The sequence below is a fragment of the Phacochoerus africanus genome, chromosome 11 (genome assembly GCF_016906955.1).
Source record: "Phacochoerus africanus isolate WHEZ1 chromosome 11, ROS_Pafr_v1, whole genome shotgun sequence".
NCBI classification, from domain to species: Eukaryota; Metazoa; Chordata; class Mammalia; order Artiodactyla; family Suidae; genus Phacochoerus; species Phacochoerus africanus.
The window spans coordinates 54,954,393-54,969,634 of NC_062554.1; the positions used below are offsets into that span (position 1 = coordinate 54,954,393).

Genomic DNA, 15,242 nt, shown 5'->3' on the forward strand with positions numbered 1-15,242 from the left:
GGGGGGGGGGCGAAAATAAATGCATCCAACTGCTGAAAAGGCTCACAGGAATATTTTTTATGTTTTTATTTCCAGATACTTTCCAGGCAACCTAAATTAAATCATAGGAGATGAAATGGCCACTTCAGTTCAGCAACGTCAAGAGGCCAAAGGATGTGACAAATGTGTGTATGCAGAAATACCTGTGAGTCAGGCCTAGCCAGTCTATTACGTACGAAGTTGAAATCCCACAATCAGGTTGGTATACACAAAGCATGACTGGTGTGCTTCGGCTATATTCTCCCCTTGATAGCAGAGGGGATTTACAATGAAATTCAAATATTTAATTCTGGTGTCCAAACTGAAACTGGAAGGAAGAAATGTTGCTTCCCAAATGTTTCTTTTTTAAGTCCCAGATAAAGGATGTTCAGTTAGATAGGTCATTTTTGCATCATCTACTACTGTAGATTTCCCGAACCTCTTATCCAATCCTGCTTGGAACAGACACAGGTATTTATCGGCCTCATCTCATTTTCTAATCATTCATTCAAAGAAGGGTAAGCCCCACAAGGCAAACCGAACAGCTTCGTGCAGTTATCGGTCCTGCCTACCCAGTCCACTGTCACATTTGCAACTTTTATTATCATGACAAATGAAGGGATGGTCCCTTCCAGAAATTCACATTAACAGACTCAAGCAAACAACCAAGAGTGCAACAGCCTCTTTTCAACAGAGCAGGAAATTTTGTGGCCTCTCATAATGAGGCGTTTGCTCAGCCCAGCTCCCCATTTGTAATGGTCCTTCCACGTCTCTGTGACAGACACATACTGAAAAACCTAAGAAAGATACCGCATATTCTCCTAAAGAAAAGCCCACCAAGTCACCGACGTTTAGGCTGTATTTACACTCAAGTGTCTCTGAGATGATTCTCTCAGTCATTTTTATATGGGGAGGGCACGGAGACTGGAATTTCCACACGCAAGACAGTTGCGAGTCTAAGGAGTCCCAAAGAGCAAGGGCACGAAACGAGGCCACAACCACTCTCTGGTAGCCTCTCAAACATGAGCCAAATGTTACTGTGTTGAGAGTTGCGGTTTAGAGCAGGAGGCTGCTTTCATTTTAGCTCTCTTTCACAATCCTGGAGCTGGAACCTTCATTTACGGGTATTTTCTCCCCAGATGGGTTGACTCCAACTGGATTAAACACTCGGTTATGCTACTGTGCTCACGCAGGGAAGCTCAGGTCCTCCAAGACATCCATTGCCAGCTTTTCTGAGAACCTTCTCGGCAAGGTCCTTCCAAAGCTATCTGACTCCACCAAACAGACCGCAGGAAGCTCCCAACAATAATAGAGTAAACGCACCACCCATCCACTCCCCCCCTCCCCCGCCCCGCTGCCCCTCACCGAACAGACTAGCACAAAGAAGACAGTTCTCCAAATCCAAAGGAGTGGAACATAGAAGCACTTTGTATACCCTCATGCGGTATATGAACACTAGGATTATTGTGGATAATCGATGAACAGTGATGCTTTCAGTCTGGACCCATCCTGCCGCCAGATCCAATCCGCTCCCAGAATGCGTCCCGCTCGCGGCACGTCTAACGTGCAAAAAGCAGCCGCAAACAAAACGGGCTGTCACTCAAGTCGATGTGGTGTGAAGTAGGGAGAATGAGGCCAGAGAGAAATCCTTCCTCTCCCTGGCTACAGGTTATGGGTCATCATCTGTATCCCTGGGTACAGGTCACTGTCTGGCTCATCATCCACTGGAGCGGGGTGGGGGGGGCAGTCACGGGGGATCACGGGGACGGTGGGGTTCAAAACCAAGAACCAAGAGAAGGAGAGGGAGAAGGGACGATTACACAAAAGGCGAAGCCAGACGCAACGAGCCACAATGGGACAGCGGATCTACCCCGAAGAACAACACGGCTGGGCCCCAACACACACTCAGCCTCAGCACATGCGCGCAGAGAGCCCCCTGAGAAAGAAAGTCGTTCTGTCGCTGTGACTCGCCTGAGAAAAAAGGTACACATGCATGTGTAGGTATTTAAATAGATCTGTATCCAAAAATAAGAGTCAGAAAGGGGAAGGCCAAGCTGGTCCCACCCAGCCCCTTCTGTCTGAAACACAAACACCCGGGGGGCCGAGAAGGGAAGATTAGAGGTTCCGATTTTGCTGGGGACTTTCCCTCTGCAGGCCTGCTGGTCATCTCCAGGCCTGCTGGGGGTGCGGGGGAGTGGGAGACTGAACCCTCAAAGGAGAGGACAACTTGTACGGCCCAGGAGGCCTCTGGGCCCCAGAAGAGGGGACAGGGTCACTGGTGAGCAGAAATCACCAGGAGGCTGGGCAGGCCCACTGTGGTAGCCCAAGTCCACTGGATCGGGTTTTCTCCTGTTGCTCTTCCTGTTTGTAATTCTCTCCCACTTACCCATTAGCACAGTCATCTTTTTTCAGCTTTTTAGAAATCAGCTGGTTCTTCCTGGATGAACAAGTCCCTCCTTGCAATGGGCTGGACTTTTCTCAGAAACAAACAATGCTGACACTTCACCAGGTGGGCTGGGCCTCTGAGTGTTTATGTCCTGATCTTAAAACCTGAGTGTGCTGAACTCTTTTTTGCTTTTATAAAGTCAGCCAGCCAGCTCAATTTTGAAAACTTTATTTCACTCTCAGTGAATATTTTATCGTCATCAAAACAGTCATGTCAACAGAAGTGCCCTCTTTTGGAAGCCTCTGGCCACCTCTTTCCCTGGTCCTTAGCTAAACACACACTTTTCACCACACTGCTGATGACGGGTTCCAAATAAGCCGTTGGTTAACCATCTCGCATTTCCCCAAACCAAAGAAGTCACAGGAGGCTAGAGAGCCCAAGCTGAGAAGCACGGGTCATTCAGATACCAAGCCAAGATGAGCAGTCTGACCCAGGAATATTTGGGACCCAGGACAAGGAGGCAATAAAGGCTCTCCGGGAGGGTCCATCCCCTGAATCATTTTTCCGTGATTGTGTCCTCCTTAAGCAAAACCCTCTCCAAGAAAATAGAACACACCTTAAAAAACAGCCACCTTCAACTCAAGTTATTATTTGCTGACATGTTTGACCCAAATAAGAAATGTGATTGGTCATCCTGCTGGATGTCAATCCCGCCATAGACCCGCCCACAGTCTTTGTCATCATGGAAGACATGCATGCCTACGATTCCATGATACCAAGTGCTGCATATCTAGACGATCTAAGACAGAAAGGCTAAAAAACTCAGGCCTGCCCAGGGCTGAGAGTGAGGGGAGGGAAAGATGGGGACTGGAAAAACAAATGTAGTTAGGTCACTGTTAGAAACTTCTAGAGCACAAGTCCGACCTACCACGACTGGTCCTCCCCATGCACATATTGTCGGGGGTCACAACTTCTTGTTTGATGGCAAAGTAGTCGGTCTGCAAGGGGTCCGTCTGCAGAGGGTCCCGGAGGATGACCGGGGGGTAGTCGTTCTCATACTTGAGGGACAGGAGCTCCTCCGAGCTGATGGGATGGAGGGTCTGGTAGGACTCGGTGATGAAGCTGGGCTCGGAGAACTCCGAAGGAGGGACGCACTGGGCATGCTCAATACCATAGCCTGGGAACGGAGCATGTGCAATTAGAGAAGAGAGATGAGCCCCCAAACCAGGCAGTTCCTCCCCGTTTAGAGTGGCCCCACAGTGAGAGACGAGCTGACTACCTTAGGATTTTAAGTCAAAGGTTCTGGGCTGTTAACCTTGCTCTACTCCTTAAGAGCCATGGCCCTTAGGAGACGCTTCCCTCTTCTGACTTCATTTTTTCATCTCTAAAGTAGGGATGGTTGCACTCTTCCTCAAGCCTTGCGATGAAGCGCCAATGAGAGCATCCATGTAAAAAGGCTACCAATGTTTCTGACACACAATAAGCTCAAGATTGTCGTTAGAATACAGATCATAATAAAGTAAAAAAGAAGGAAAACAGGAGTTCCTGGCGTGGCTCAGCAGAAATGAATCTGACTAGTATCCCTGAGAATGCAGGTTCGATCCCTGGCCTTGCTCAGTGAGTTAAGGATCTGGTGTTGCTGTGGCTGTGGCGTAGCCAGCAGCTACAGCTCTGATTCGACCCCTAGCCTGGGAACCTATATATGCCGTGGGTGCGGCCCTTAAAAAGACAGGGAAAAAAAAAAAAAAAAAGAAAGAAAGAAAAGAAAACAAACCTGCTTAAGATGCTCTCTGAAAGCAAGGCCATTAGGCAAGCACGGCCCTCCACTAATTTTCTTCCTCCTCCAGCCACCCCTGCAGCATAGCAAGGGGTCAGGGACCAAGAGGAGGAAGCTTCTTCACATTCTGGAACAGAACCTGAGGCTGTAGGGCATCCTCTAGACAAGGGAATCTCAGAGGAGATGCTGTCACATCTCCTAGTAAAAAGGATAAAGAACAAGGTCTGAGACAAAATTCCTGACTCCAACCTCCAATGGCCACCACAGGGCACAGGATCAAACAGGATCACAGTTTGGAGGCAAGTCCTAGTCTCTCTGCATGACTTTCACGCTGAAGATAAGGGCTAGACCCTGGTGCGCAGGTGCCTGCAGGTTCATGAATCATGCCAACAGGCCGAAGCCTTGCGCTTCTCGGGAATGATGCAACAAATCACCACATCACTGCATTTAAGAAAGTCTTATTTTCTATGGCATCACGGGAGTGAAGGTGCCTGAGATGACTCAGGACAGGGATCCTTTCCTAAGTTCCCATCCCACAGAGCAGGAAGAGGGAAGACGAGTGGCAGGTGAACTTACTAATGAAGTAATCCGAGGTATAGCGGGACTCCGGGTAGGTGGGGTTGACTCCATTAACTTGATACGGCTTCACATCCTCTGCAACGGGCAAGGGAGGAACAAGACAAAGAGGTCAGCGTGCAGGTAAAATGCCCGGCCTAAAAGGACCTGGGACACAAGGACCCCAGGGATGTCAGTCCCTCTTCTAAAAAATCTACATGTTCACAAACGGAGCTGCTTCCTCTCTGAGTCTCCCCTGACTGAGGCCTTGTCTGGAGATGAGTTCACTAAAGGACGTGGCTGAGTTTATTATTTTAGTAGCTGCAAAATGGGATTTAAGAGCTTGGAAAGCACAAGCCTGAGTAAGCTCTAGGGGCTGGAAAGACATCCGCCCTCATGCTCGATGCACGCGTGTGCCACTGGCATTCAAGGCTTGAAGACATCTTGGGAGGGACCAAAATCAGCTACCAATAATCCAAACGGATGGGTTCCAGAGCTTTTCAGAAATTCAGGACAATCTTTTTGAGGCAGGTAGATTTTGGAGCCTCCGTTTCTTGCAACAGATGTCTGGGTTTTGTTTTATGGTTTTTTCAAGTTCAGGCCCAGATAAGACATGTAACAGTGGTAAGGTGACTCTACTCATGCACAGAGAGAGCAGAGCCATATAACCAAACTCCTGTCCAGGTGCCAACTTCCCAAAGAAGGAGAAGGGAACGTAGATGAAGGGAACCAAGCAGAGGAAGTCTCTCCACTGAACTAAGCGGAGCCTGCAGGTCCTCGGAGGACCCTGGAAACTGGTGGTGGCCTCTGACCATTATCTCAAGCTGTCTGATTACATTTCACTGTAAGACTCCGACATAAAGACAGAGGCTTGGTTTGGGTTTTTCCTCGGGTATTTGATAGCTGGTTGGGAACAGAGACTGCTGGGAAAACAAGTTTATGCCTGCACAGAAAAAACAGTTCCCAGCTGAGATAAAATGATTAAACTCTGCTTGAGCAGCTTATCAGATTGAAACATCCCTGTACCTTTGGCCTTAAACCCCACCCAGAACAGCTATGTTCTTTCAGTGCGGGGTTGCTGTTGTTTAATTACAGAACAAAAGCTGCAGCCTCCATACAAACATCACGTTCAGCTCTTCAAGGATCTGCAGAGCGGCTCTCAACTGCCTCTCTCCCCTGCAAACGGGTGAGATGATACAAGTTTTGTTCTCAAACCCACTCGCTCATTGCCTGCTTCTCCGAGATTCACTTATTCTCTTCCTTTGCAGGGAGGTAGACCAGAAGCTCCCCCAGAGTCAGCATCATTACAAGACAGAAAGTGGCCTGAAAAGACCGGAAGTTTAAGGAAAGGCATGACGTTGGGGAGACCACCGAAGCCGTCCTCATTTTACAGATGAGGACTCTGAGAGAGTACAGGGCCTTCCTTCGTTCCACAGTTGTTTCGAGAGCCCAAAGAGAAAAATGTGTTTTCAAGCATTTGGGAAACCGGGAGATGCTGTGGCGACGTTAACAGAAACCATGACCCGCTTAGACACTCCAGGACACCTGCCTGCCCCGTGGTGATGACTAGAGGGAAAGAGCGGATTAGTGGCGTATACTTAGGTCCCATGGTCTGGTAGACTCCACCGCCGGGTTTATAAACCAATGCTCGCGTCATATCTGCTCGAAGCCTGCTGTACCTTTTCTCCTCTGGAAACAGGCGCTCACGTCAACACCTATGAGCGGTTTTTGTGCAGGTACACGGGGCAGCACCGTGGTGCTTCGGGGAAGCGGGTGCAGGTGCCCAGCAGTCCTCGGCCAGACCCCCCTCCTTCTCCACCCTGCTTATTTATTTAATTTTCAGCAGAAGCTGAAGAGAAGGAAAAAAGATAACACTTCTCTGCTCCGGAGGAGTCTCCCTTGGGTCTCTCGGGGGGGACTGCAGAGTGGAAAAATCTCCCTAAACAAAGGAAGGTATTATAGGGAATAAAAGGGCTAAGCCTGGGCTCTGCTCCCTGCCCCCAGCGTCTGCGCCAGGGCTTGGAGCTGGTGACCACAGGGAAAGGGTGGGCCTGGGTCAGAGAGGGCAACGAGCTTCTAGGCTTACAGTCAGCTGGAGGGCACTGCTGACTGCTGGTAACTGCAATTTATTTTAAGAAGAAATTCAGAAAAATAAGCGCAAAAACACCCAACTTTGCCGCCTGCTGCTGTTTCTATACTCAGCCAGGACTGTGGTACATGAGTCACTTGGTCCAAAAAGGTTGGAAGGGGCTGGTAGGGGAGGCCGTGTCATTACAAGGTTGCAACACCACGTCCTGACATAACCCTAGTTTCTGCTCCAGATGAAAAAGATGCACCTCGCTCACTGCTGCAATTCTGGTCCAGTTAGTGGGCAGAGAAGCCTGTTTTATTCAGAAGCTCTGCAAAATAAAGCTTTCTCGTAGATGGGACCATGGAGCAAGGGAATGCATCTTAAGATTGCCAAAAGAAGAAGAAAAAGAAGGAAAACCCTTTTGCTGCTGCCTGTGGGCACTGCTTGTTCAAATGGTATATGAGTCCCAGAAGAAACTAGCCTTTATTGAGCACCTGCTGTTTACCAGGCACTGCATGGCCTCTCTCTGTAGACCATACATGCTGTGATTGGACACCCAGATTACAGCATCAATGCTGCACCACTGGGCACGCTCCCAACCTACTCTCAAAGCCACCCGAATGGAGCAGCCACCTCACCCTGTCCGCCATGCATTTACCTTTTTGCAGGATCTCCAGATGCTCCCACAAGATATCCCCAACGAAGTCTGGAGCCAGCTCGAGAAAGCAGTCTTTCCCCAGTGCACAGAGGGCTGCTCCGTTCATACAGAACTTCTGGAAGTCCACACCTTTCAGGCTGAACTCATTGACAGCCCACATCACCCAGTCCCGAACATGGGTCTCTGTCCACTGCCGGGGATCTGAGGCAAGAGAGCAAATCAAGTTCCAGCAGATCAGGCTCTTAACTCTTCAGAGAGGACAGGAAAGGATCTGACCTTGGCCAAGCATGGTCTCAGATTCCCAGAATTAGGAATGCCCAACAGAGCACCTGCCACAAGCCTCCTGCCCATGTGCATCATCCCCATCTTCTCTCTCCTGCCAGCTAGGAGTCACTGTCATCAGCCAAAAAGGAACAGCATTTTCTCTACCCACGGAATCTGCAGGCAAAGATTCCAGGACTCCCCTCTCTTCCAGCCTTACTTCCATCAAACTTTTCTTTAAAGCCTGGGACAAGGGAACAGATGACTTCTTTAACAGTGACAATAACAGAGTCAGCTGTGCTCCAGATGCTGCACTCACCTATCCCTGCTCTTAACTCTCGTAATTTACTCGATCGCCTTATGCTTAACCATTTTTATCTGAATTACAGTTAGTGTAGTAGAACCTAGGTAAGAGAGGAGGACTGGTTCCAGGAGCCCCTTGGGTACCAAAATCCATGGATGCTTATGACCCTTATATAAAGTGGTTGCGTACACACAGCCCTCTGTAGCTATGGATTCCCACCTCCTCAGATTCAACCAACTAAATCTGATCTGTGCTTGGTGGAATGTGCCCTGGGAAACAGAGGACCTGCTGTGACAATCATAGCAATTAGTAATATAAGTCATTCAAATGATAGTAGAAACAACCTTACTAGGTACCTGTATTGTACCAGATACCTTGCAATGTTACACACATATCATGGGCCCTGCGATGAATGCCAGGGCAGAACAGATAATACATAATCTTTCTGTGTGGTCCCTGGTTTAACATGACTACACCAGCTAATGACACTTAAAGAGCTCAGATGATGGCAGACTGCGGTGCCCACAGCCTGCCTGCTCTCAAAGACATCGTCTTCAATCTAGAAGATGACTTTATGAGATGTTGGAAAACCCGGTGGTCAGAAATCAGAAATCACTGTATGCTGCCTTATGACTGGGCACTGCTGTCAGCTGAGGCTTGTGGGAAAGTAGAGCACATGGAAAGGTGTGTAGACACATTTACTGAATCTGCCCAAGGCCTGCACCTGGCAGGGTGGAAGCCTCCCATGAAGCAGCAGCACTGACCTGGTGTAAAGTCAGCATTTCTCTTACTCAATAGAAAAGTGTTCTTTCTGCTTTCAGTTGCTCAGGAGATGCTGCTTGGTCAAGGCCTAAGTCTTCCCCATTTTTCCTTTCTGACAACTCAAGCCACTTCCCCTTACAGTCCTGAACAAACCCTTTCAGATGAGAACACCCAAGTATAAACACATTTCACCAAAGGACATGGAACAGAAAAGAGTCAATTCCCAGAAATGCAGTTTGCTGAGTTCATCCAATGGCAGCCGCAGCATGACTCGGAAACCATGCTTTCCCAACTTGTCTGACTGTGGAGCCACTTGAAGAGCTTCAGAATTACTGATGCTAAGAGCAATGGTGACTTAACTGGCTTGGGACATGACCTGAGCTGTGGAATTTTTTGATAATCCCCTATCTAATGTGCAAACAAGTCTGGGCACCACTAAGACCAAGACCAAGATGGCAGCCACAAGCCCGAGAGATAAAGGAGCACCCTATGTGCCCGTGCTTGTTCCAGCGGATGTCCGCAAAGACCTGGAGCTGCTGACTGAAGGGCAGTGAGTAATAATGTCTACCTCACCCAACAGGTAAGAAAACTCACCATACCTCAAAGTCTGATCCCTTCTCTCCCTTTCCGATTACAGAACATACCTTTTGGGATTCCCAGGCGTTGCTGCTCTTTAGAAAAACCACTGAATGTAGCTTTCAAGGCTTGAGACATCATTTCTTTGCTGCTTGGAGTTAGGAGTGGGACATCTGCACATTCCATATCTGTCAGAAAAAAAAAATATCATATGAATACTAGCAAAATTTAATAGGCAACGGATTTCGCTAGACGGATCGTGGCGATCACTTTGCAATCCCCATAAATATCAAATCATTGTGCTGTACACCTGAAATGAATATAATGTTATATGTCAGTTACATCTCAAATTTAAACAAAACGAAATGGGTAATTCACCACCCATAAAATAGAACAGAGTATGAATGGTCTGAAGAAGGCAAGCTGAGAAATAACTGTACGAACATCCCCAACCAGGGCAGGTGAAATTTGTGGGACTTTCCACAGCATGGTGGGGCCCATCAATAAAACTCTAACTCGTGCCTAGAAGGCTTGCATCTCTGACAAAATGCCTTTACTCTTTCTCTTTAGCGCTACCAATTCCCTCATCACCCCTACTTCTCCTTCCCCAAGAAGATCAGTGTTTCTATGCACTTCCTGTTACCTCTGAAAAGGAAATAACACATTCATTCAGTATATAATTATTTAGCGTTTGCTACCTGCAAGGCATTAGAGAAAGAAAAGCGAGCAAGACAGAAACAATCCCTACCCTGATGGAGCTGGGATCGGGTTCTGGCAGTGAAATTAGTCCTAACTTAGGAGTTTGGAACAAACATATATATACTACTATATATAAAACAGATAATCAACAAGGACCTGCCATATAGCCCAGGAAACTCTACTCAATATTCTGTCATAATCTACAGGGGAAAAGAATCTGAAAAAGAATGGATGTGTGTGTATATGTATAACTGTGACACTTCACTCTGCACCTGAAACTCAACACCACATTGTAAAGCAACTATACGCCAATATAAAATAAAATTAAATTTAAAAAATTAATCCATCAATTAATTAAAAAGGCTGTTTAGTACAATTAAATGGTTCAACTACAATGCCGACAAGGGCTTTGTAGGAGAAGTAGAAGGTGAAATGTTAATACAATACAGGAATTCCTGCAGGGCTGGAGGAGTCAGAGAGGGCCTCCCTTAGGAGAGAGGTGTTGAACCTGAGATCTGAAGGATCTCCAGGAGTTTTAAAAAAAACACTCCAGCTCAGTGGTTCTCAAACTGCGGTCCCCAGCATCACCTGGGAACTGTTAGAAAGGCAGATGCTGAGCCCCACCCAGACCTCCAGAATCAGAACCTCGGCGGGGCGGGGTGGGGTCGGGGGGGGGGGGGGGAGGAGGCGGAGCCTAGAAATCCATTTCACTACAGAACCCGGGTAATCCTGATGATCACCAAAACCAGGAGATTGTGATCCTAGGAAAGGGAATGGCATCAATAAAGGTCCTGAGATGGGGACAGAGGGGAACCTGGGCCTGCTTTAGTATCAAAAAGATCAGGGCAGCTGGAGCAGTGTGACCAGGAGACAGCTGCTTGAGAGGAGGTTGGAGAGGGAAGGAGGGAGTGTGTTAAAGAATTGATCATTGTACCCAGAGGACAACAGGAAGCCACTGAGAGTTTTATGCGGAGGAATGGCATGACGACATTTTAAGAGCACCTTATGGTAATTCTATTTTTAGGTTTTCAAGGAACTGCCATCCTGTTTTCCTCAGAGTGGTTGAATAATTTCACATTCCTACCACAGTGCACCTGGGTTCCACCTCCTTGCCAACACCTGTCATTTTCTGCCTTTTTAAAATAGTAACCATCCCAATAGATGTGAAGTGGTATTGCCTCATAGTTTTCATCTGCATCTCCCTGATGATTGGTGATGTTGAGCATCTTGCCATGGGCTTCTTGGCCATTTGTGTATTTCTCTGGAGAAATGTCCTTGCAAGGATTTTGATCATTTTTAACACTGTCGTGGTTGAGTTTTAGGACTTCTCTGTATATACCCCAAAGAGTGGGTAGCAGGATCTTGAAGAGATAGCTGTACACTCATGTTCACCGCAGCATTATTCACAATAGCTGCACTGCAGAGGCAGCCAAGTGTCCATCAAGAGATGAATGCATAAGCAAAAGGTAGTATATAAATACAAGGCAATACCATCCAGCCTTACAAAGGAAGGAAATTATGACATATGCTGAAACATAGTTGAAGCTTCACATTATGCTCAATGAAATAAGCCAGTTACAAAAAGACAAACTGCATAGGATACTTAGAGCAAATATTCAAATTCACAGGGACAGCAAGTAAAACGGTAGCTGCCAGGACCTGGGGGCCGGGGGGGGGCGGAGAACAGGGAGGTGTGTACAGGGGCAAGAGTTTCTGTTTTACAAGATGAAAAGAGTCCTGGAGATGGATGGTGGTGAGGAGGGCTGTGCAATATTAAGAATGTCTTTAATCTCGCTAAACTGTAACTTAAACATGGTTAGGATGGTAGGTTTTTAGCTAATGTTCATTTTACCACAATTTTTCTAAATGGGAAGAAAAAAAAAAGATGGCCTTAGCTGGTCTGTGATGGGGGGTTTAGGAGGTAATTCTGAATGGATGCAGGAAGCTCTTGCAGTTGTTGTGGTGAGAGATGATGGTGGCTTTGACTAGGAAGGTGGTTATGCAGAAAACATAAGTGGGTAAATGTGAAGTGGGTACAGGAGGTAATATCTATAAAACTTGATTTCTGGAGGAGGGAAAGAAGAGTGAGGACTCGAAATCTGCAGATGCACAAACGTGTCCTCCTTTGCTCTTGCCTCGTATCTTTATCTCTGCTTTGTCCAGTCCTCTGGTACCTGCGGACCATGTTTGAAGCAAAGATACATAAATCTGGTTCAGGCTAAAAATCCTCTGGATTCACCTCAGGCATAATTTCCCACAAAAGGCTCATCAGCAAAGAAGTGACCTGCGAAGTCCTACGAGCTGTCCTGTGACCTGTAGGCAGCCAGACGCTCTCCTGCAGTCTTTCCAGAAGCCCTCTGGCTCACTCTGAATCTTCACTGCATCATATGAAACTGACATAAAATGGCTGAGTTCCAGGCCTGGCCACTGGCACAGTTCCTCCACCAGCCATCTCTAAACCCGGGCTCGTTAGAAAGGTCCCTGGACATACGAAATGTGTTACTGGCTTCATAAAATGGCAACACAGGAGAGAAAAGGATGACCATTAGTGACCTCTGAAAAAAAGAAGCAAGATTTATTGCCCCCGAGGGTCAAAATGAATGGAAACTACATGGCAAGAGAGAAGGGCAGGCAGCACCTTCCCTCAGTTTGCTTGGAGTGATGCTATCAGGAAACTGCCCAGGGTCTGCCCTCTGCCCTGGAAGAACAGGAGGGTTCACGGCCACGCTTCTCCTGGGCCCTGCCACCAAAGGGGATCTGAAGTTCCACGGAGTGGAGAGTTTGGGTTGCCCTGGGACATGCCCAAAAAACCAAGTGGAAAAATCAACACGCCTTCAGGAAGCTTGACAAAATGATGGAAAATCCCAGATTGTTGGGGGGGGCGGGGGAGGGGGGAGGGGATGAAATGTTGATTACATAACATCCAGCCCTTCACACAAGGGACTAATCATCCAATGAGTCACGAAGAGAGACATCAGGCTCCCCCTTCGTCCCCAACGCTACTCGCCTGAGAACAGCTAAGTGGCAAGTCCAGAATGTCCTGCAGAGTGGAAATCAGTCAGACTGTAGAGAAAAGGGCTCTTTATTTCACCAAGAGTTTCACTTCTGAAAGAAGGATCCACTGCCGCGCCCCGGCTCCCTGCCCAGGCCCAATCACAGGAGTCAATCAATAAATGTTTGGTGAATTAAATGTCCTCTACATCTGAGTGACTTTCCTTCCCTTCACTGCCATCCAACACAAATTCAGGCGCTTGAACCATGCAGGGTTTGTTGTATGTGTCTGTCCCCTCCCCTAGAATTACAACTCTATGAAAAGGATGCAACTCATGGCGGAAATTGGCCAGGTCAGCACATGTGAAAAACGCGGGCCAGGCCAAATGGGACAAGCAGTGGTTCTTCTGCAAACTGGAACTGAAGGATGAGATGGGCCAGGAGACCCCAGGCAGATTCTAAACAGGAAAGCCTGGGCAGTCAGATGCCAGGGCAACGTGAAAGCCCAGGACTACAGCAGAAAGCCTGGGAACAAGGGTTCTGGAGTTGGTTTCCCATCCCAGACATGCTCTGGCCAGAACAGGGCCTCTGGGCTGACAATCCGCCACACAGGTTTCTGCTTCCTATCAGGGAGCCAGCACTTCCGGATGTCACCTGTTCTCTCCAAGGGAAGCAGCTGGACTGACGTGTGCCTGTCCACCTAATGCCATCCCCAAAAGCCTGGTCTACAGGCCATAAGCTGCAGCTGCAGGGCACCTGGCTCTGCCCCTGGTCGGGGACTCTTGAAAAGGTGCTCTCAGCCCAGCTGGGGAAGCCAACCCCACACACTTGGCACACCTGGACTTGAGCTTGGGAGAAGTATACCACTGCCCTCGGACCCAAAGGATTCAGACAGGGACTCAGAGCTTTACTTCCATAAAGTGTGGACTTTCACTTTAAGAAAAAAGAAGAAGAAGAAATCAAGACTCCTCTATATGTGAGAGAATAATAAGCCAGTTTCAATAGCGTGGGTACTGTATTTAAATGATCATGAATAACCACATTCAAAAGGGGATATTACTTAAATGTGGAATCTAAAATATGGCACAAGTGAACCTCTCTACAAAACAGATACAGACTCCCAGATATGGAGAACAGACTTGTGGTTGCCAAGAGGGCAGGGGGAGGGAGTGGGATGCACAGGGAGTTTGAGGTTAGCAGATGCAAACTATTACATTTAGAATGGATGGGCAATGGGGCCCTGCTGTACAGCACAAGAGACTGTCCAATCTCATGGGATAGAACATGATGCGGGGGTGAGATGAAAAAACAGAATGTATATATACATATGACTGGGTCACTTTGCTGTACAGCAGAAATTGGCACAACATTGTAAATCAACTATACTTTAATTTAAAAAATGGCCAAAAAAAGAAAACAAATGCGGATATTATGTAAAATTTTAAACTCATATTATGTAGACTAGGAAAGCAAAAAAGCCCTCTATGTGGCTCACTTGTGATTGTGGCAATTCTGTCAATTACACTGACCAAGAATAATGAAATCTGGTGGCAAAGCTGATGACAGGGTTTAGCCCAAGCAGGCATCTCTGTTATTCTTACCATAATTTACCTTATTACCTATTATAATACTTTTGGAGTAGGTGCCAAAAAGATTTCTAATTTGGGGAACAGCATCCAGAAATTAATCAACGCCTCCATAGAAACCAACTAATTCTATTTTTATGGACAGGCACTAAAATTGCGTTTGTGCTAATAACTGTAATGGCAGTATCCTACAGTGAAATAACACACTGATCTCAAAATGCTGAGCTCCTGACCTGGAGGCACACTATGCTGGTGCAGTGGAGACTCTCTCCATGTGAAACAGAAACATATGACAAGTGTATTCGATATCTGACCCACAGTTTATCCCTCAGGACCCTAAATCCGAGTTAATATTTATAAGAATCACCCACGTTACTGGGAGTTGTTGTGCAGAAGCTAGTGAGTAAATAAAAGTCCCAAACTCTGTCTCACCAAGACCACACAGGATGGGAGCAGGATGAGCAGGTAGCTTTCCTTGAATCAGTAGAGACATAATGAGTTATGGCCCCTTCAATGCAGAGAAACATCTGCTTGTTTTTCATTGGGACCGAACCCTGAACAAAAGCTGTAAAAGCCCAAGGATGTTGTAAGTCGAATG

At 47.3% G+C, this 15,242-nt stretch overlaps 1 protein-coding gene across 8 annotated transcripts in view; it reads right to left on the minus strand.

Annotated features, from left to right (window-relative positions):
* The window catches only part of ETS1 (ETS proto-oncogene 1, transcription factor), a 132,641-nt gene that overhangs the window by 22,310 nt on the left and 95,089 nt on the right, over positions 1-15,242 (minus strand). For all 8 annotated transcript variants that reach the window (XM_047753595.1, XM_047753601.1, XM_047753594.1 and 5 more), the window contains 4 exons: positions 9,437-9,556; positions 7,466-7,666; positions 4,758-4,835; positions 3,333-3,581 (listed from right to left, as the gene is read on the minus strand). In XM_047753595.1, the coding sequence (XP_047609551.1) occupies positions 3,333-3,581; positions 4,758-4,835; positions 7,466-7,666; positions 9,437-9,556 (648 nt within the window). The remainder of the gene's footprint in view (positions 1-3,332; positions 3,582-4,757; positions 4,836-7,465; positions 7,667-9,436; positions 9,557-15,242) is intronic.